The sequence below is a fragment of the Balaenoptera acutorostrata genome, chromosome 13, assembly GCF_949987535.1.
Source record: "Balaenoptera acutorostrata chromosome 13, mBalAcu1.1, whole genome shotgun sequence".
Classification (NCBI taxonomy): Eukaryota; Metazoa; Chordata; class Mammalia; order Artiodactyla; family Balaenopteridae; genus Balaenoptera; species Balaenoptera acutorostrata.
In genome coordinates, this window is record NC_080076.1 from 61,209,036 (window position 1) to 61,229,158 (window position 20,123).

The 20,123-nt window shown below is 46.4% G+C and overlaps 1 protein-coding gene across 1 annotated transcript in view; it reads left to right on the top strand.

The window, feature by feature from the left end:
• The first annotated feature begins 313 nt into the window (after positions 1-313).
• The window catches only part of PTPRM (protein tyrosine phosphatase receptor type M), a 763,379-nt gene continuing 743,569 nt past the window's right edge, over positions 314-20,123 (top strand). The window contains exon 1 of the mRNA XM_057526667.1: positions 314-878. Within this exon, the coding sequence (XP_057382650.1) occupies positions 806-878 (73 nt within the window). The 5' untranslated portion in view covers positions 314-805. The remainder of the gene's footprint in view (positions 879-20,123) is intronic.

Here is a 20,123-nt window from a genome sequence, read left to right on the forward strand (position 1 = left end):
ACTCCCGGCGGCCCGTGACCCGAGACAAACTTCTGGTCCTGGCGCGGCCCCTGCGCGGTCACCCTCCCGGAAACCGGCCGCGAAACCAAAGCTGCGGCGGGGCGGGAGGGAGCGGGTGGCACCGCCCGGCCGCCGCTCTCCGCGCGGTGACGCCGCCCCCGCGGCCACCCCCCGCCCGGCTCCCCCCGAGGCGCCGCGGCTGCCGAGCGCCGGGCGCGGGCCGGCGGGGCCGGGCGCTCACGCCCTCTAGCGGGCCGAGGCGGCGCGGGCGGCCGTGACGTGGGCGCTCCCTTCAGCCGGCCTGCGGGGCACCGCCAGTCAGTCGGGGAGCAGGAGCCCCGCTTGCAGCCGGCGCGGGCTCGGCCATCGGCGCGCCGCCGCCCGGGGGCTGGCTCGCCTGGCGGCGCAGAGGCGGCGGGCGGGACGCGCGCGGCCACGGCCCCGGCCCTGGCCACCGCGGCGCCAGAGGCGCGGGTCCCGAGCCGGGGAAGGAGAGCGGCGGCCAGCGCAGCCGCCGGCACGGAGGGCGGATTTTGGCTCCACGGGCGCGCCCTCCGCTCCGTCTCGCAGCGGCTCAGCTCCGAGCGGGGCCGGCGATAGGGCGGGAGGACCCAGGACCCTCGCCCCCGGCCCCGGGAGCCGCCGGAGTTGGGACTTCTGCAACTGTTAGCACTTTGGGCGTCTGGCTCTGGTTTTGGCTGTTCACCCTCCTCTTCTTGCCGCCTTGGAGGCAAAGCTCCCGGCCGCCCTCCGCCCTCGCGCCCACCCAGCGCCGCCGGGAGCGGCCCGGCGCGCACTCAGCACCATGGGGAGACTTGGGACTTGCCTGGCGACTTTGACCGGACTTTTGCTAACTGCGGCGGGGGACACGTTTTCAGGTAAGCGGGGTTGCGCCTGCCGGGGCCTGGGGAGCGCGGGCCGGAGGGGGCCCGGGACGTGGGCAGCTCCCTGTGGAAGAGCCCCAGCGGCGAACGGCAGGGCCGGGCAGGGGGCGCGGCGGGCCGGGCACCGCGTCTGCCCGTCCCCGGCGCGGGCGCGGGGCCGGCGGGGAGGGCGGGCACCTAGCGCTCCGGAGGGCCGAGCGGACGAGTCCCGGCGCTGGCCCCGGAGCCTAGCCCCCGTCTCGGCCCCCGCCCCTCCGCGGCCTGGGCGCGTGTCGGGGCGGACGGCGCCACTCGGAGTCCCGGGTCGGTTCCGAGAGCAACAGCAGAAAACTTTGCCTGAAGTTGGGAGTTGCAGCCGCCGGCCGCCGGGCGTGGGCGCTGCGCGGTCCTTCCCATGGCGAGCGGCGGCCGGGCCGGGTCGCCGTGCCCGCTGCGCCCGCGCGATCGCGCGACCAGTCAGTGGCTCCGGCGGCGGCGGCGATCGTCGGTCCTCCCCCCGCCGCCCGGCTAGCGGCGGCCTTGACCCCGGCTCGTCCCGGTGGCTGCGCGGCTGCCCGGGAGAGCCGAGGCGGCGTCCTCGTCGGTCCCGAAGGGAGGACCGGCGGCCTGGAGGGAGTGGCCGGCCCGCAGACCCTGGGCCGCCGTGGCTGTGCCCCCCGGGCTCCCCCTCCGCACTCTCGGCCCCGCGGAACGCTCGGCCGGGGGCATCGGTCAGCCCGCCTCGCGGCCCGCGGTGCCCGGTAGGGAGGAAAAGGAGTGGCGGGGAGGTGCCTGCTGCGCGCGGGCGGTCTGAGCTCGGAGAGCTCCTTGCCGGAGGACGCGTGGCCGGGAGTCGGGGGTCAGGAGGGGCGCGAACCCCGCACGGTGTTAACCTGGAACACACACGTGGATGGACAGCCGGCGCTTGCACACCTGCACACTAGCACACTTTCTTTCTCGTGTGTGTCAGTTTCATTAAGGTCCACGTAGAATGGTGGCACTGGGCTTGTTTTTTCTTTTAATAAAAAGCCTGCTATTTGGCCTTGAACTTGGGTTGCAAAATAGGTTTCTATATTTATTCGGGAGGAATGAATAAGTTGAACTTTTTGTTTGTTTTTTATATTTCATGAAGGACATTTTCACTGACGGTAAAGCGCATATTTTAAAACGTTTCAAACGTTTGCCTCTGTCAGATTTGTGGAAACGTACATCTTTACTTTCCCGGAGCCCGAGGGACACGCAGGCGTAGAGGCCGTGCCCCAGTCGTCCCTGAGCCCAAGGACCCTTGACCACAGTTGGCCGCCGCCAGGAAGCTGAGCGTGGAGTTGGCTGCTCGCTCTGTGCTGTCAACTTCAATAGAGAAATACCCTTTTCCCAAGTTTAATATGTCCTTAACTGTCTGGTAATTGCACGTGCGCCGGAGGATTTAACAAATTGATCCACTGCTGTCCGCTATAAACTTGATGTAGATATTGGCCTGCGTTCTTTCTTATTAGTGAATTATGGAGTAGACTCGCCAGTTATAGAGCCTTGTAACTCATTAGTGTTAGAAGCCAAGGATGAGGGCCTTAGTTGATGGTTTTCTCTTTATTAAGAATCCATAGCTCCCTGCCTGGGATTTGTTTCAAGTTAAGCTGTGTCAGAAAGCATTTGGATGGATTTTCAAGTTGTGGGCAAGGGGGTGGAAAGAAATATTTATGTAGCTTATTTAAATGATCGGTTTCTCATCATTAAAAGGGACTTAAGCCTATGTAGTACTGACCTGTGTCCTCGTTAATGCTTATGTAAATTAATAGACAAACCAAAAGACTTTTTTTTTAAACTCAATTTTAGCCAGATTTTTCTTTCAGAGGAAATATGTCATTCTGTTTTTTTGTTATCATACCACTGATTGAACTGTGCTTCCTTTTCATTTGGAAGCCAGAGTTATCCTAGTGTGTTAGAGGGTTAAGAGGAAATGAAGGGCAGTATCCCAGAGAGAATGCTTAGCAACGATGAAATTAAAAAAAATTGAAGTTGGCAAAATTGGTGTGTGCAAGGATCAGATAAACTGCAGTGCATTATGCTTTTTCTCTCCACTTTGGGTTTTAGGTAGAACATGTGGGAAGCACTTAATGCTTTGGAAAAGTCTATTGTTTTTTTCTTTGTATGTTGGGAAAGTTAATTCTGATGTTATGAGTGACACTGACACTTATTTCTCTTTACGAGTCTTCTGGACGTTGAAATACTTGGCTGCTGTCCCCTGACATGGGGATCCTTTTAGAGACAGAGGAGCTTGATAGTAAGCGGCTTGAGGGCAAAGGCAGTTATTTTTCCTTCTTGGTTTCCATAAAGCACTTACATTCACTGTTTGTTGAATAAATTAGTGATGTGACTTCTGATTATTTGCAAACATTCAAATTGTATGCGAACTGGCTGACATAGAAGGGGGGGAGAGGAGAGATTGTGAGACTGGCTTGCACCGGCCCTTCTTTTGAAATTAACATTTTCATCACCGATTCTTCTTAGGGCACCCAATGGACTGGATCAGGAGGTTTTATGTAATCAGTGGAGGTTTGTGTGTGTGTGTGTGTGTGTAACCAAGATTTATACACAAGACTCTTTGCTATTTCCCCTCTGCATCCTCATATACTCTTTTGGAATGCATTCAGAATTGATGTGACTGTTGATTAATCATTTCTGGAAGGTACTACACATAATTTGAATGCCAGATATCAGAAATAGAGTGCTAAACATATTAGAAGAAAAAAGAAAAGAATTAGGTTTTTTGTCCAGGAGGACTTTTATTTAGTATATATAAACATTCCATTTTAAACATCACTTTCCATGTTTACAATTTCTAACTTGTTAGGCAAAGTATTGGAGGCTCACTTTCTGCCTTCTATCTAGGCTTTGAATGATCATTCAACATAACTTCTGTAAAAAGATATATAAGTAAGAAGCTAGGAAGAAAGTGAAATCATTCTTGCTTCTGCTTGAAATTCTCTTTTCCAGATTGAGAAGCCACATAGCTGGGAAGTCATTCCTCTTTGACCCATTTTCTCAAAAGCCAAGTCGTAATATATCCTATGCAAGGAAGTGTTTGGTTTTATATAATAATGAGACTGATATGGTAAGGTCTGGTAAGCAAGCCTTGGTTTGCAGAAGTAGAAATGCAAACAGATTGGTCCTTTGCTTCTACTGCAGTATTTGGAATAGATAAAACCTTAGTATAATCTTGTGAATTTGAAACTTCTTGAGAAATTTCTTTTTTAAAGTACTCTTTTAAGTACATTTGTGGGAAAACAGCCAAAATCTGAATGGAGTCTGTAGTTGAGTTAGAACTGTACCAATATTTAGTTTCTTAGTTTTGGATAATTCGACTCTGATTAAGTCAGATGTCAACACTAGGCGAAGGCGGGCAAAACATGTACTTGAAATCTTTGTACTGTTTTTACAATAAGTTGAAAATTATTTCAAAATAGAAGATTGTACAGTACCCTTTACAAAGAGTGTGAATAGATTTGTTTAGCAGTTTGATTTATTTTTTCTTTTTCAGATAACTAGAGTCATGACATTTTATATTTTTATGGTGCTTTAATGAGATTGATAATGGACGTGATGAAAAGATTTCAAGTTTAAATCAGGGCGCATGATAGAAATATGCCAAGAAATCACTTTAACGTTTTTAGTGTTATGTGGTTATGTGGATGTAAAGAAGTATTGCTTGAGCTTAATCAATTGTTCTGATCTGGAAAAATCACAGGTTTTAGTCTCTGATGTTTTCAAAGGGTTATTTTACAGATTTTCAGTAGAGAAGTTACTTACATATATTGATATGTAGATACATGTGTATGTAATTTGAGTAATTCTAAATGAACAAGTAATCTGAATTATGTCTTCACATGATATGAACCCCACCTGAGTCTCAAGCACAGCCTTTAGCTTTGGGAAAAGCAGGTTTTAGAATTTAGGTACTTCTGTGACAATTCGATAAAAGTTGATGGCTTTATTGGAAATTGTCATAGTTTTATAACAATTGTAATACATTCCAGGAATTGATAGGCTGTACATATCTGTTTCAGTAGAGGCACTGTTTTGGATTAAGCATTGTTTTCTCTCAGTTTTTGTTTTAGTTTTCTCGAATAAGCGTGTATTATCTAAATATCCTAAGACAGTTTTTAGTTAGGGGTCAGGCATTTTAATAAGTAGTTACATACTTTTTCAACAGCATAACATTTTTTTTTTAAGGTGGTGTCTATCATGCTTTGTAATTCTAGGATTCTTCTCTTTGAAAACCAACTTTCCCATGAACTTTTCTCCAGGGCCTTATCTTTATGACCACAACCTATTAATAAGCTTATTTTGTAAGTGAGAGAAGGTTTCATTACTAATGTTTTTCAAACTCACTAATGAAAAGTTTAAAGAAGGTGCAAAGGCGCATAAACCTCCCATCAGAAGAGGCTGCTGCTTCTCCAGTTCCTACGATCCTGCCGTGGTTTAGCGTTTAGTCATCAGAAAGCCTGCGTTTATACTGTTGCTCCGAAAATCAGTAGGTAGGGCTGGTGGTGGGGAGCAGGAACCCACCTGCTCGTCATTACCCTTGGTAGCCTGTGGTCCCCCCCCGCCATCCAGCGGGGGCGGCTGGCAAGGCCAGAGCCTGATAAACGGGTGGGAACGTGGGAGAGGAGAACGAAAGAAGAACACAGGCCTGAGAAGGGAAGGGCTGTGTGTGCTCACCCGTAAGAACACAGGTCTGCAGATCCCGGCAGGCAGGGTCGCCGCTCCTCCCCTCTCTTTGCTGTTAAGGGTGAAACGTATGGAGAGTTCAGGGAGGAGGATCAAAAGAGTGACAAACGGGCAGGGAGAGCAGGTGACAGTCCTACACGTTGGTGGCTTTAGGTGGCCTGGGGGAGGGCGTGGGGTGCGTTCAGCCTGTGCTGCTGGTGAGCTATGTGTATACCTGTGCTGCTCAAAACCAAGCGTGCTTGAGGGTCACCGGGAGTGGTCCTTCCCAACTTGGTCTCATGGCCGGCATGGTGGCTGTGATGTCCAAGGCCCCTGGAGGGTCCCACAGCATCCCCAGGTGATCCTGGCCATCTTTCGAGAAACGTTGTTCCAAAAGAACAGTTTTTAAAGTGTTGTTCTTGGATTAGCAGCCTCAGCATCAGTCAGGAACTTGTAGACAGGCAGACTCCTGCCCCCCACTCCCCCCCCCCCCCGCCAGGTGGACAGAATCAGAAAGTCCTGGGTGGAGCTGGGGGTGGGGGCAGCAGTAGGTGCTAGAACCAGCCCTCCGGGAGCTTGGGATGCCAGACAGAGTGTGAGTTCTAAAAGGCCTGGCATCCTCCTTCTGCATTTTCAGCCTCCCTTGACAAGAGCTGAAAGGACCCAGGGATGAAACTATAACTCACGTCCATGCACTTGTGAACACCCCTGCCCCCCCATCAGCATGGCCCAAGTTATGAACAGGCCGCTGGGATGGTGCTGTGACTCTCAGCCTGTTAGGGGAAACCGCCAGCGTGACGTTTCAAATAATGGTCTTATCTGGGGAAGATACTGGATCCAGCCAGTTGTGAAACGAAAATGAAAAAAAGGCTCCTCTAATTTTACTTACCACAGTGTAAAGTTTTAATTAAATCTTGCAGTCACGATTAGCCACTGGAAATTTCTCTGGGTTGATACTGTGTTTCGAAGATATTTGTTGGCTTGTTGTAAGAAGGGCGTAGCCCAGTGCACCTATTAAAATGATGCTTTTAATTCAAGTGCGTATTTATTGAGCACTTACTGTTGAGAAGACCCCTTTAGGGGGTTGGGGAGGCATTGGGGGTGGTAATGGGCAAAGATCGGAAAGATGTAGCTAATGGTACTTTGGAAAGTTGTCCAATTATTAAAAGTTTCAAATTCTACTGAAATGGAAAGAAGCAAGGACTTTCTTAGGCGAGAATGAGAAATTTGCATAAAATTTGGAATTTTAATATGGGAATGTGACACTTTGCCTCTGGAAATGAACTTCACTTCCAAACAGAAAAGAAAAGCTTTTCAATATATATCTCTTTAAAGTACTGATAACGTACTTTAATGTATCTCCTAAGATAGAGCCTCGTTTCTCTGTTATCCACAAAAGACAATCCCTGACTCTCTGTCATTGAATGCTGCAAGTAAACAAAATCTATTGTGATGTCATTTAACAGATTTATCTTAAAAACATTGTCACCAGACTTTCAGAGAATCAGTGGCAGGTGGAGGGCTTTCCACGTGGCAGGCAGGCCTCTAGCTCCCTGCTCCTCCGGCTGCCATCCGCAGCCCATCACCAGATGTAGCTGCATCCCTAAACCCACCTGCCTGCACTGGGGGGAAGGCCCAGCCTCACCCCCAAGGCTTCCCGGATGCATCTACTTACAGCTGAAGGAAGGCACGCTCTTGATGGGCCTTCAGCTGCTTGTAACTCATTCACATCAAAAGAAATTCTTTAGTGGAAGTTGCTGCATTAGTCGCACTTCTCAACACTGACCTCAAGACAGCTTTAGACTCTGCCGTGATTTCTTCTTTTTTTGGCTGTTTCATAAATGGCTGCTATTCTGTGTATAGCAGTAGGACTTGGAGAAGTAGGATATCTGGCAACTACCTAAGAGTTCGTGGTAACCTCTGGTGCCTTCACCATCAGGCCTTTCGGTAATTGACCAGAGGAGTGGCCACAAGCAGGTGTGTGTGATGTGTTCACGAGGAACGGGGGTACCGTGCTTACATCTGCAGGAGATGCCTTCTCCAGCATCGCCGGTTCACGTATATAATTCAGGAAGTCATTGAGATTTGCATGGACATCTGTATTCAGTCCATTTTTCTGCTTAAAACTGAGAAGACTCCTGAGTCGTTAAAAACTTTTTCTGTGAAGCAGAAGGTTTGGGCCCCGAGTTGGAGGCAGAGGGAGGGTGGAGGATCTGATGCAAGGCTGCATCACTTCCCTTCAGGCTGGGGCTCCAGGGGAGGGAAACTGTGGTGGTCAGTGATCCAGGACCTGCAGCCGAGAGCGGATGGGAGTTAAGTTGTCAGAGACTTGTCAAAACGGGGAAGTTTTTAGACCTTCCCTTGGAGGAGGAGGCTAGTGTTTAACAGAATGATTTATTTAAAAATACAACAGCCTAGGACTTCCCTGGTGGCGCAGTGGTTGAGAATCTGCCTGCCAATGCAGGGGACACGGGTTCGAGTCCTGGTCTGGGAAGATCCCACATGCCGCGGAGCACCTAGGCCCGTGAGCCACAACTACCGAGCCTGCGCGTCTGGAGCCTGTGCTCCGCAACAAGAGAGGCCGCGATAGTGAGAGGCCCGCGCACCGCGATGAAGAGTGGCCCCCGCTTGCCGCAGCTAGAGAAAGCCCTTGCATGGAAACGAAGACCCAACATAGCCAAAAAAAAAAAAAAAAAAAAAAACAACAGCCTAAGCAGAAGCAAAGCTTCTGCTTTGTATGGGGCACAGAGCAGAAACACTTATAGAGCATTGGTTTTCTTCAGATGGGTGAATGCTCACTTTCATCTCTTTCCTATTCAGTATGCAGAAAGCAGGTTTATTTCAGACAGTGAAAAGAATATGTTTTCGTTTGGGTTACTGTGGATGTCAGAGGCCCGGTACTTCTCCCCGGTTCCAGTGGTGGAATCAGAACAGGGTCTCGGGTGGGCTTCTGAGCATGGGTGAGGGGGCTGGAACACACCCTTCCTGCAGTCCAGTCTCGATGGGTTCTATTTGATCTCTCTTCTCAGTTGGTGTAGTTTGAGATATTTTAAATCATGTCATGACCACATGCTTGAAGTTGGCTCATTGTGATATTCTCTCTAGATACAAAACTATAAAGTCTAAAGCATTTCTTTTAAAATAAATACTCATAATGTATAAAATCAAGTTACTGAACAGTGTTTAGCATGTAGTAATCACATAGTAAATTAATAAAGTTAATAAATATTTGTTGAAGGAATGAATAAATGAATAAAGTTCCCTTAGGGAAGAAAAAAATCAAATTACTTCTGCTTACTGCTGTTTTTTTAATCTTTCTATCAAGTTTGATTTTTTTTTTTAAAGCATTTGTAATCATCTTAACAGTAGGCCCAGGTTGTGGGTTCGGTGCTTGACACCCTTAGCAATTTATAGGTGCGTAGAGATTCAGTCGCTAAATTTAAAGGAAAGCAGTTACCTTTTGTTAATTAAGTGTGCAAAAGTGAGCCTATAATTTTATCATGTATAATAAAAATTTATAAATCAGTTATTGCCATAAAGTAGAATTTTGGTATAATACTGATCTCTAAAAAAAAAAGAAATTTACTATGTGGTAGATTGACCATGTTTCTACTCTAGGGGCATTCGATTTTAGTTACTGGTGTGTTAAAAGAAACATGTATCACCAGTAAGAAGTTTCCATGACAGGCAATAGTGTGTATCATCTCCTGTTTTTATTTCTGATATAGAATGAAATTAATTGCACCTGCTCGGAGCTCAGCCTGCACCTTTCCATCCGCTCACGTTTGGTACGCAGGCAGGCTCTCATTCCTTCTTCATTCGCTGTGGCATATTCTCAGGTGATGAAACTTAATAAAATGAGGCTGCTTTGACAACAATCTTGTGATCTGTTCTCCACTTCCCTGACTTTTGACACCTAGGCCTAGGAACGTGGTGTGAAATCTCCACGATTGACATCCGTTGGCATACGTCCTGTGTGTATGTTATGGGGGCTCTTGCCCTGTTTTCTCTGTTTGTCAGTTACCATTTCATCCTGTTCGTGTGGCTTTTTAGAGAGCCTCTCCCTTTGTTTCTAGCCCCTGTGGGGAGCTTGCTGAGAGGCCTGGGTTATCGACCTCGGAAGGTTTGGAGCGGGGGTCCGGCCATCACAGTGGGACTTGGATAACTGGAGGGTGTTGTGGCCTGATGTCAGCTCTGGGGCCCCTGGGGGAGGAAAGAAGGGCAGAGGTGCCCCAGCACATCAGGTGTTCCTGATTTCAAATTCTGTTTCCGCCACTGAACAGCCATGTGGTCTTGGACATGCTGTTGGATTTTTCTGAGGCTTAGTTTTCTTTTCTGGAAAAAATACCTTGCAGGAGTATCCTAAAGACTAAACAAGTGGACCAATGCCGCGAGGTTAGGAGACCTCATGAGGAAAAGAGGGGACCAGTCGGCTCTGCCATTGCCCCTTGTAGGTGTAACCACACGAACTCCCTGTTTTTATGTCAGAAAGGCTTGAATGTTGACAATGTCATATGGTTCAAACTCACAGACCCCCTTTCTGGGTCCAAGGCTTTGTTATTTGAGTTGCCTGGGGGCTCTATGGGTGATGTGTATGTAGATGTGCTTATACACATATTTATGTTATAAATATATGGCCAACCTTATGTTTTAAAAGAAAAAAAAAAACCCTTGAAAATTACAAAATGACCCCCTCAGAATTGGCACCGTGAAAAGCCAGCACTGCTTAGTGCTGGAAGGCAGTGTTGGACACCTGCATTGGAATCACCCGAAGCTCTTCTTATAAATGCAGATTTCTGGTCCCACAGAAGTACTGAGTCACAATCTCTGGAACGGGGCCACAGAAACTGGTAAGGAAACACCTCCGATGATCTTTTTTAAAAAAAATTAATTAATTAATTAATTAATTTAGTTTTGGCTGAGTTGGGTCTTTGTTGCTGCGCACGGGCTTTCTTTAGTTGCGGCGAGCGGGGGCTACTCCTCGTTGCGGTGCGCAGGCTTCTCATTGCGGTGGCTTCTCTTGTTGCGGAGCACGGGTTCTAGGCGTGTGGGCTTCAGTAGTTGAGGCTCACGGGCTCTAGAGCACAGGCTCAGTAGTTGTGGCACGCGGGCTTAGTTGCTCCGCGGCATGTGGGATCTTCGCGGACCAGGGCTCGAACCCATGTCCCCTGCATTGGCAGGTGGATTCTTAACCGCTGCGCCACCAGGGAAGCCCCCTCCGATGATCTTGATGCTCGTTAAAGTTGAAAGCGTACTGGCAGGACGTTAGCAATGACTCAGAGACCCTGCCCTTTGGAGAATTTATCACATCTTTTCTGACTAGTGTTAAGAAAGCATCTGAGGATGATTATGTAAAGTTTCATGTACCACACTATAATTGACTAGAGAGTATTTCTCTTAAGAAGCAGAGGCTTTCTGGTGTCAGAAGAGAAAATGAATTACAAAACACGGTATTTTATAGAAAGTAAGCCACTTTGTACCCGTCTTTCAACTTGGTGACCTCCAGTAAATGTGACATCCATCTGGAATTTTTAGGGTATAATAAAAGAATAAAGATATTTCAGAGAATCAGAACACAGATCATTTTAGATTTTTAGATTTGCAGCTGTGATCCGAATTTTGAGATGACTCATTCAGAGAAGATAACAAGACATGATGACATTGGGGAGGTAATTTTCCAGCACTTATTTCTATCTGACATTCATTGAAACATGGACACTGTAGAAGAATCAGTCTTAGGGGCCCCATAAGCAGGGGCCAAAAGCATGGCATTTTTATTGTAGTCGTTCCTAAAAGACTTGCTAACCTCAAAATGGGCATCCCCGTCTGTTACAGCACTTGAAGTTTCCACCAGCTCATTATTTTTGACCAAGGAAGAAAGGTGCTTGTTGAAATGACATCTCTGGGAGCGGTGGCTCATTAAGTCATCTTAAATATGACATCCCCAACTCGCTATCACCTCAATAAGTTAATATCCTTAGATGTCAGATTTCTCCCTCGTAAAATGAAGACGTTTGATTCAAGGATCTGTAGGGTCTCTCCAAATAGAGTCTGAGGATTGTCACCTGAGTTCACGTTAGTTTGTCAGGTAGAACAGTGTAAGGGAATGAGACCTGGATCCTTGGGTCATTTTTGATAGATGAGGATGAGAGAAATGTCTAGAGCAGCGGGTCCAATCTGAGACGGCGCCTGATGCAGCAGGAAGGTGCTTGTTAACAGGAAGTGGGTGTAGCAGGGATGTTGGAAGGATTTTAGGCGCTTCCCACGTTTGCCATCGGCTGCCTCTGCTCAGATGTGCACAGATGAAGCCTACTCTTTCCCTCCATTCTTGGGGATGTAGCTGCCACCCACAGCTGCCACCAAAGGCTCTGCAGCAACAAGGATGTTTAGGCTGGGCTTTTCTGCTTAAATCTTGGCAACATAGATAAGCCTTATTTCAGGGGCTTAGAATTGATAGTAATAAGTGATAACTATATATTGGGCATTCATTGTGTGCTGGGTACCATGCTGAGAGGCTATGATATTCTCAAACCTACCGCTGCCCACTAGCTAGTCAAAGCTTGGCTGAAGTCTTTGGTGGGAGCTTTGGGAGGTAAAGCGGTCTCCATTCCTAACAAAGCCAGGTTCCCTGAACACGGGGTGCATGCACTGTATTCTCTCTCTCCTCCCCTCCCCGTGCGCACAGATGCAGGTTGCCTTTTCCTGATTTATGCCTTGATTTGATGCCATCCACCTGTACTGAGGTGTGCTCTGTGCAAAGGCATTTCAAATGGAGTGTCGGATCTGTTAGAAAGATGCTGGGTGATGTTTTATTATGTGATGTAGAATCTTTATAATGACCTTCTGGGGAGCTTCCTTCGGGGTCACAGTTCCAGGAAAAAGTTTGAGTTTCCTTGTGATCTTCCTTCTTGTGGACACAGCGAATTGTATTAACTCATCACGTTTTCCTCTTTACGTGGGCTGTTAGGATGCCAGATTCACATATGTGTGCTGTAGTAGTTAGAACTTTTTTGAACAGAAAACCTCAGTCAAACTGGACTTCATCAAACAGGGGATTTGTGGGCTCTTGCAACAGAGAAGGCTATGGGTGGCCCAGCTGGTCCTAGTGGCTCAAGGCAGCCAGGAGAGTTCTGAGTCTCCTGAGCTGAGTCCTCCAGCTCCAAGCCCAGTGGAAAGAGAAATTCCCTCCCCCGAGCCGTACAGACCACTCCTGCCGCGGGGCTTGTAGAGTCAGCTCACATCACCTGTCTCCACTTTAACCTCGTGCCCTGCTTGGCCCGCCCACTGGGCCGGGCGTGGGGTCCGCCCTCAGGAGCCACAGGGAACAAGAGTACGGAAACTGAGGCTTCTCCACGGAAACTCAGGCTCTGTTACCAGCTGGAGAGAGTGGCTGCTGCCTGGGCCTAAAGCCGCCAAACACCGAGAGCCACGATCTCTGCAAGAGAACCTTAATTCTGCCTCCTTTTCTGGGCCTGAGTCTTAGTACCCCCTGTTCACTTGTCTTACCGCATGCCCCTTTATCATGCTGTGTTTTACATATCATGATCAGTGCATTGACTCTTTTGGAGCTGGGTGGTGGTGATGGCAGAAAATAAATGAGTTCCAAGTCTTAGCATCTGAGCATTCCGAACGCAACTTTTGTGTATGTGCACTTCTTTTACGTCCTAGTGACACCAGGAACACGGTCTCAGCTAATTAACAGTGTAGAACACGGGTGTGGGAAGACGTCAGGGAGGGTATGATAGCCGAGTTCAATAGTTCCCCAACTTATTTTTTAAAGCATCAAAACCTTTTGGTTAAGCAAAATCTTACATAGGTAGAAAAGCATAAAAATCTTTTGGTTAAAAAAAAAAAAATCTTTTGGTTAAACAAAATTTGATGTGGGCAGGTTTAAAAAATGACTCTCCAAATTGGAAAACCAGATATCTGATGAGCTACTGCCCAGTAACAGATGCCCCCAGGCTTGGTGGCTTAAACAACAGCCATCTACTGTTTAGCCTGTTCTGTGGAGGGGACGTGTGTCTGCTGATCTAAACTGGGATTGTATGCTTTCTGTATACGTCTCTACTCAGCTGACCTTGGCTGGGCATCTGCTGATATTTTGGGGTTGGCTGGCTGCAGGCTGGTCTAGGATTGGCCTCGGCTGGGCTCCCCTTCACGTGGTCCTCCACCCCCCCAGCAGGGAGAGTTTCCAAAGAGAGGGCAGAGGGTTGCCAAGGCCTCTTGGCTTACGCTTGGCGAGGGCACATTGTCACCTCTGCCTCATCCTTCTGGTCACAGCCAGTCACACGGCCAGTCTGGAATCTAGGGTGGGGAAATAGGCCTTGCCCTTGGTGTGCGGGGCGGCAGGGCCACATTGTGAAGGGTGGACACAAGGACAAGGGGAGAATGGGGCCCTACACAGGGCTCTGACAGGCCCCAGGGCCTGCGTCCCGAGATGGCCTCTGCTTTGCAGAACACAGTTGGGAAATCATTGGCACATGAAAAAAGGGAGTATAGAATTGCAAGACCTGCGTTCAAGGGCCCACCGGCCACTTGCTGTCCTCCGAGGGGAAGCTGTTGAACTCAGTGAACCCAGTTCCTTATCTGTAAAGAGGGTCATTCTGGGATGTTCTGATTCAGAGGTTGGCTTCAAAGATCGCATATGTTAATGGATGGTATACAAAGAAACTTTTACAAACTGCTGTGTCTCTGGGTGTATTCTGGAGGTGATTAGAGCTTGCTTAAACCTGAGTTCTCATCCTGGCTGTGTCATTCATCAGCGGGACAGTCACGTGGCTTCTCTGAGGCTGGTTTCTGCATCTGTGGAGAGCGATGCTGTCTTCCCCCTTGGTCACCCTGTGGAGAACACAGCACGCCATCTGTAAGAGCCACAGCCCCTGTTCTTAGAGGCCTGTGACCACAGGATAACCTTGAGCCGTTGTCTGGTGTGTTTCCTTTATGTCTGCAAGCCCCAAAGGGTGTGGGTCCCCAAGCCCCAGGTTTTCTTCGATTTGTAATCCGATTTATCAGCTTATTGCTACGTCCTCTGGCTTCTCAGGAGCAAGGGAAGAGGAAATAGGAATATTTCGTGCCACTAGGTGTCGGCCCTTCACGTGTTCGTTGCCTCCCAAAACAGTCCTGTCAGGTGAAATGGTGGCTCTGTCATTTGATGGTTTTTTGGAACTGAGACTCCAACATTTCAGGATGTGGCACAGACAGTGGGTACAGCTCTTTGTGGAGCCTCTGGGGCCCAAAGCACAAGTCATAATTTTTAAGTGTGCTTAAGTATTTGGTACGGTTTCTCATTTTAGTGTTAAAGACGATTGTAAAGTTGGTGTAACCCAGCAGTGCACTGTAGCTACTGCTATTTTATAGCCTCTGAAATAGCAAATTAGAAGGAAAAGTACTTAGCTTCTAAGTAACTTGTACGAAATGAATGGATGAGAGACGTTATCCATATTTTTCACAAGCAGAGGAGGGGCGAATGCTGTTTTCTCCATGGTTTGAAATCCTCTAGATAGAATTGTATTTTTGTAATTTCTTGTGTTTAGCATCTGGAGATCGGATTGAGGTGAAAAGTGTAAAAACCTTCGCAAAACTCTTGTCTGTGTGCGTTCGTGGTCTCGGGCAAAATGCCACTAAGGTCAGTGAGATTTTATTTTAAGACTTTTCACTTCAGGTGGAGGTGAACAGGCCTTTGGAGATTGATGTTAATCACCTTCTTTAGAACAAATTGCGTTTACTTTTGAGGTTGGACAAAGGCAAAGATAGCACGTAGATCCCTATTGGAAGGATTGAAAACACTTCAGTGAGTCAGGTCTGATTGCAGTCATCATGGGAAAGAACTATTTGGTATATAATAGTTTACAAGGGTTAGGTACTTTGCTTATTTAAATCACTTTTTTTGTTGCAACATCATTGGGGAGATCTATGCCAAAATAAACCGTGCATTAATAAAAGTAGAATAAGTGAACATTAAGAGGTTATTAGCATCTTACAGAGTGATTTTTAAGGAATTATGGATTTAGGTTTTTTTAACAGAAGTATTTGTGAAATGATTGTCATTGTCAACAGATGCAAATTTACATGGAAGTACCTATTTTGGAGATTCCTGAGCAGCTGGAGGTAAAATGAGGGGGTCTGTCCATTGCTAGGGATGAGGGAGAAGCCAGGACTGGACCTTGGGATTCTGATGTTTGGTTCTACCCCCAGGTGGCACGTGATTTGGGTCAGGTCTCCTAATTGTGACTCAGGTCCCAGAAGAATAAAATGGATATTATAATAACTCCTTCGAGTGCCTAAATTATGAGGATCAGATTAAATAATTTAAACATTTGCTTTCTCAGCTGCAAAGTCTTGGCCGCTTGTGGTCATCACACACCCTGGGTTGGCTCTTGCTCGGGGCTGCAGCCTGAGTCAGGACCTTCTGGGGGGCTAATCTGTGTGCCTGCAACCCCCCCTCCCAGGCTGGCGTTTAGTGAAAACCAAAAAGCTGCCAGCACCACGTGGTTGTCCTTTTGCTCTTTATAGATGGGAAACTGCTATTAAGTTGGCATTTTTTTTCTTCTGGGGATGCTTTCTGAGTGCATCCTGTTTGTTCTCTTCTGGACCAGCCCTCATGTGCCAGGATTATCGCTGATGCCTCAGTTCTATGGACTGAACCCGAACACGGGGTGAGGCATCTTCCATGGTGGGGAGGATAGTTCAAGAGTTGTTTGTAGGGCATCCTTTTCCAGAAACGAATAATTATCGAGGACTAAGCCTGGACTGAGGCAGGATGAGGTCCTCCGCCAGAGGAAGTGGCTGTGGCCTCGAGGGTGAGGACTCGTGGGCTGCTTTGCGCTCAGCCCTTGGGGTCCAAGGGTGTCCAAGATGAGGGCTGGCTCACAGGCACCCACAGAAAAACTCGAGGGGCACAGGCAGGCGGAGGGCTGCCCGCAGGGAGCTTGAAGCTGACTCTGCAGGAAGGGAGACCCTTGAGGGCAGCTCCCCAGCCCACAAGGGTGGGTGTTGGTGGAGATAGGACCCCCCAGGGGGCCTGTGGGGACTCCTAGGTGATATTCAGAGGGAAGGGAGAGAAGTGACTTCCAAATATCATCTTTAAGTGTTTTGGGTTCTTTTTTTTGTTTTGTTTTAAAGATTTATTGATTGATTGATTGCTATGTTGGGTTTTCATTTCTGTGCTAGGGCTTTCTCTAGTTGCGGCAAGCGGGGGCCACTCTTCATCGCGGTGCACGGGCCTCTATCGTGGCCTCTCTTGTTGCAGGGCACAGGCTCCAGAGGCGCAGGCTCAGTAGTTGTGGCTCACGGGCCTAGTTGCTCCGCGGCATGTGGGATCTTCCCAGACCAGGGCTCGAACCCGTGTCCCCTGCATTAGCAGGCAGATTCTCAACCACTGCGCCACCAGGGAAGCCCCTTTTTTTCTCTTTAAATGGCATGTCTCCTAAGCAATTAAGTGTTTGAGGTGGTGGTCATCTACCTAGAGTAGATGCAGAAGGGAAAAGGCCTGGGGAGTTGGGGAGAGGAACCCACTTTTCATACGTGTTTAAATTGGAAGATCATTTTGTGGCTGAAGTGGTGTCTCTCCCTCTGTCCCCAGGCTGTGGGGCCTGTTTGCTGCTGTGTTTAAGGGTCTCTGTGCGGGGTGGGAATTTGGCCACAAGTAGGAAAATGTGGGGTGTTAGGGAACGTTCAGGAACCAATAATTTCTTCTTTATTACCACACTTGGTATCACTGTCCCGGGCTTTCTCTTTTTCCTTTTCTTCTTCCCTCCTCCATCTACATCTCCTGTAATAGGTGGGTTTTAAAAGAAAGTGATGAACAGGTATCTGTATCCCGCTGGACCATCATCCCTCTTACTGTTGAGAAATTATCAGTGACAGGCTACTTGGTGTCCTGTTCCTCCTCTGAAGGGTGAGGACAGGACAGAGGGTGTTGGTCCCAACAGAGAGAAGTGGTGAGTGAAAGCATGACCACGGCCATGCCTGTCAGGCACTGGTGGGTGCTTTATCTGTTTTATTTCTAATCGGCACAGCAGTTCTTAGGGGTTAAAAGATTATAATACAACGAAGGGACAGCCAATGCTTATTGAATACTTAAAATGTCTAGGCATTATTCGAAGTGCTTTTTATATGTATCACCTGGTTTAATACTGATAAGCACCTAAATGACCCCCATTGCACAGGCCAAGGAATAAGCTCAGAGGCTAAGCAAAGGGGCCTAGCTCAGGCAAGTTGCACGGGCAAAGCCTGAGTCTGAAGCCGCCAAGCCACAGAACCTGCCAGTTCTTTGTATCCGACACAGTCAGAATCCCCCTGCACACACCATGAATGTAACCTGCTTCTATTTCAAGACTCTGCATCTTTTTGTATGTATCCCTTTGATTGGTTTGCTGGGAGTCCAGGAGGGTGGACGGATGCTTCAGGCGGACAGGGCAGTGGTCCCTGAATGACAGGCTGAAGGAACGGAGGAGAATCCCAGCTCTCGGGATGACTTTCCCAACAGAGTCAACGGGTGGATTTACTCATTCTGGAGACAGTGTTGTAACATAACCAGCAAAACTGGTAAGAGTCAGGAACAAGGTTTGCAAAAGTGGTAAGAGTCAGGAACAAGGTTTGCAAAAGTGGTAAGAGTCAGGAACAAGGTTTGCAAAACTGGCAGGAGTCAGGAACAAGGTTTAGATCCTGCTTTATGAGCTCTTGCTCCAGTTAACTGTTTTTGCTGAACCAGGAGCCAATGCTGGTAAGTTCCAAGATTTGTGGAACTTGTGTGTCCAGAGGTAAAAATAATCAGACACTTCCTTGCACGTTGATAAGCTCACATCTGAAATTTTGCATCATATGTTTATACAGTTGAGAAGGAGGAAATTTATGCCCTATGGTAAATACTGACATTTTAAGGTAAGACTTTTACAAAAATCTTATAAAGGCATCCATCAGAGAGAGAATCCAAATACCAAAGGCATTTGATACTTCCATTGGCCATTTAAAAATACATGAACGAGGTTTTCTTTAATTGAGAGAAATTTTACCTGACTGATTTTTCTTCCTGAGCTGTTATTTACATTTTATTTCTCCATAGACTCTTATCCTATTATAACATGTTTAAACTTGAGAGTCTTTTAGTGATGACTTATCAAACTTGTCTGCAACAAAAAATATGTATAAGAGTGAAATTTTAATTCTATTTAATTTAATTTTATCTATTTTAATTTCTAGCAACAGAAATTATTCTTAATGACTTATAAGTTGATGGCTTGATTAGTTTCATTCCCAAAATTTTTCAAAACAAAAACTTGGAAACCAACTAGTCTCTAAAGGACTTGTTGTCCAGTCCTGTACCTTCTCATTTGCTGGCAGGTAAACCGAGTAGATCACACCTGTTGGTTTTTAACTTAAAGGCAGCTTATTTAACCAGAATTATAGAAATATTCAGAAGTGGTTCTGAAAACAAAAATAATATTAATTTTAATATACTTTATAGTCAATGCATGCTTTAAATATACATATATATTATGTAAATATATATATACACATATATATTGGGTTGGCCATAAAAATTCGTTCGGGTTTTTCCATACATCTTATGGAAAAACCCGAACGAACTTTTTTGGCCAACCCAATCTTATGTTAAAGAAATATCTATGTATATACACATACACACGTTTTTTGGTTAATCTTTAGAAATGAAGATTTAGGCTAGTCGGTGAATGAAAATATCTATGATACCATTCCGTTTATCATAGCAGTCCTCATCAAAGCTGTCATTCAAATCAACCTTACTTTCTATCAGAAAAAGTCTAACAGTTTTTAATTTCAAATAAGTGTTAATTTGCATTTTGAGGAAAAGATTTAAAAACAGCAAAAAGAAATATGACAGATTATTAAAAGCAGTTTAATCAAGTTTAAAATGATGTAGATTTAATAGGATTAATTATATTTTGTAATAAGTTATAAAACCATGGCAAATCTATACTGTTTCTCATTAATTTATAGGAATGTAATATAATGGTCACCTAAAATTATGAGGTATTATAAAGTGAGGATTAGGGTTAAAGCATGCTGTTTTTCTGTTAAATGCGTGTGAATGTGTGTATTGAACTCTGGTGTTTTACCTCTGGGAATAAAGAATTATGGACATACTTTCAAAAATAACTACATCCATTTCTGAAGATAGCAGGATCCAGTTTTTCCTATGGATGTAAAAGAGAGAAGTATGTGCTACTCAAAATAAATTGACACGGCAGCAAACTAAAACATAGCATGTTTTTGTTAAGAGAAAATATTAAATATTTGCTGGGGTTGACTTTTCATTGAAAAACTTGCTTTATAAATAAATGTTTGATAAAGTGGATATTAACTATTTTACTGTATAATGCAAACAGATCCTAAACTAAATCTCAAGGATTTTTATTTGTGAATTTTTCCTGTGTAATTTGAAAAATGTGGAAAGTGTTGCAATTATATTGAAAAGAATCAGCGTCAGGAACATCCACATTTTTATTTGTTTGACGGTTGTTTTATTTCCAGCTAATATCATGCTTGAGTGTGAGTATATTTGCTAAAAAAGAA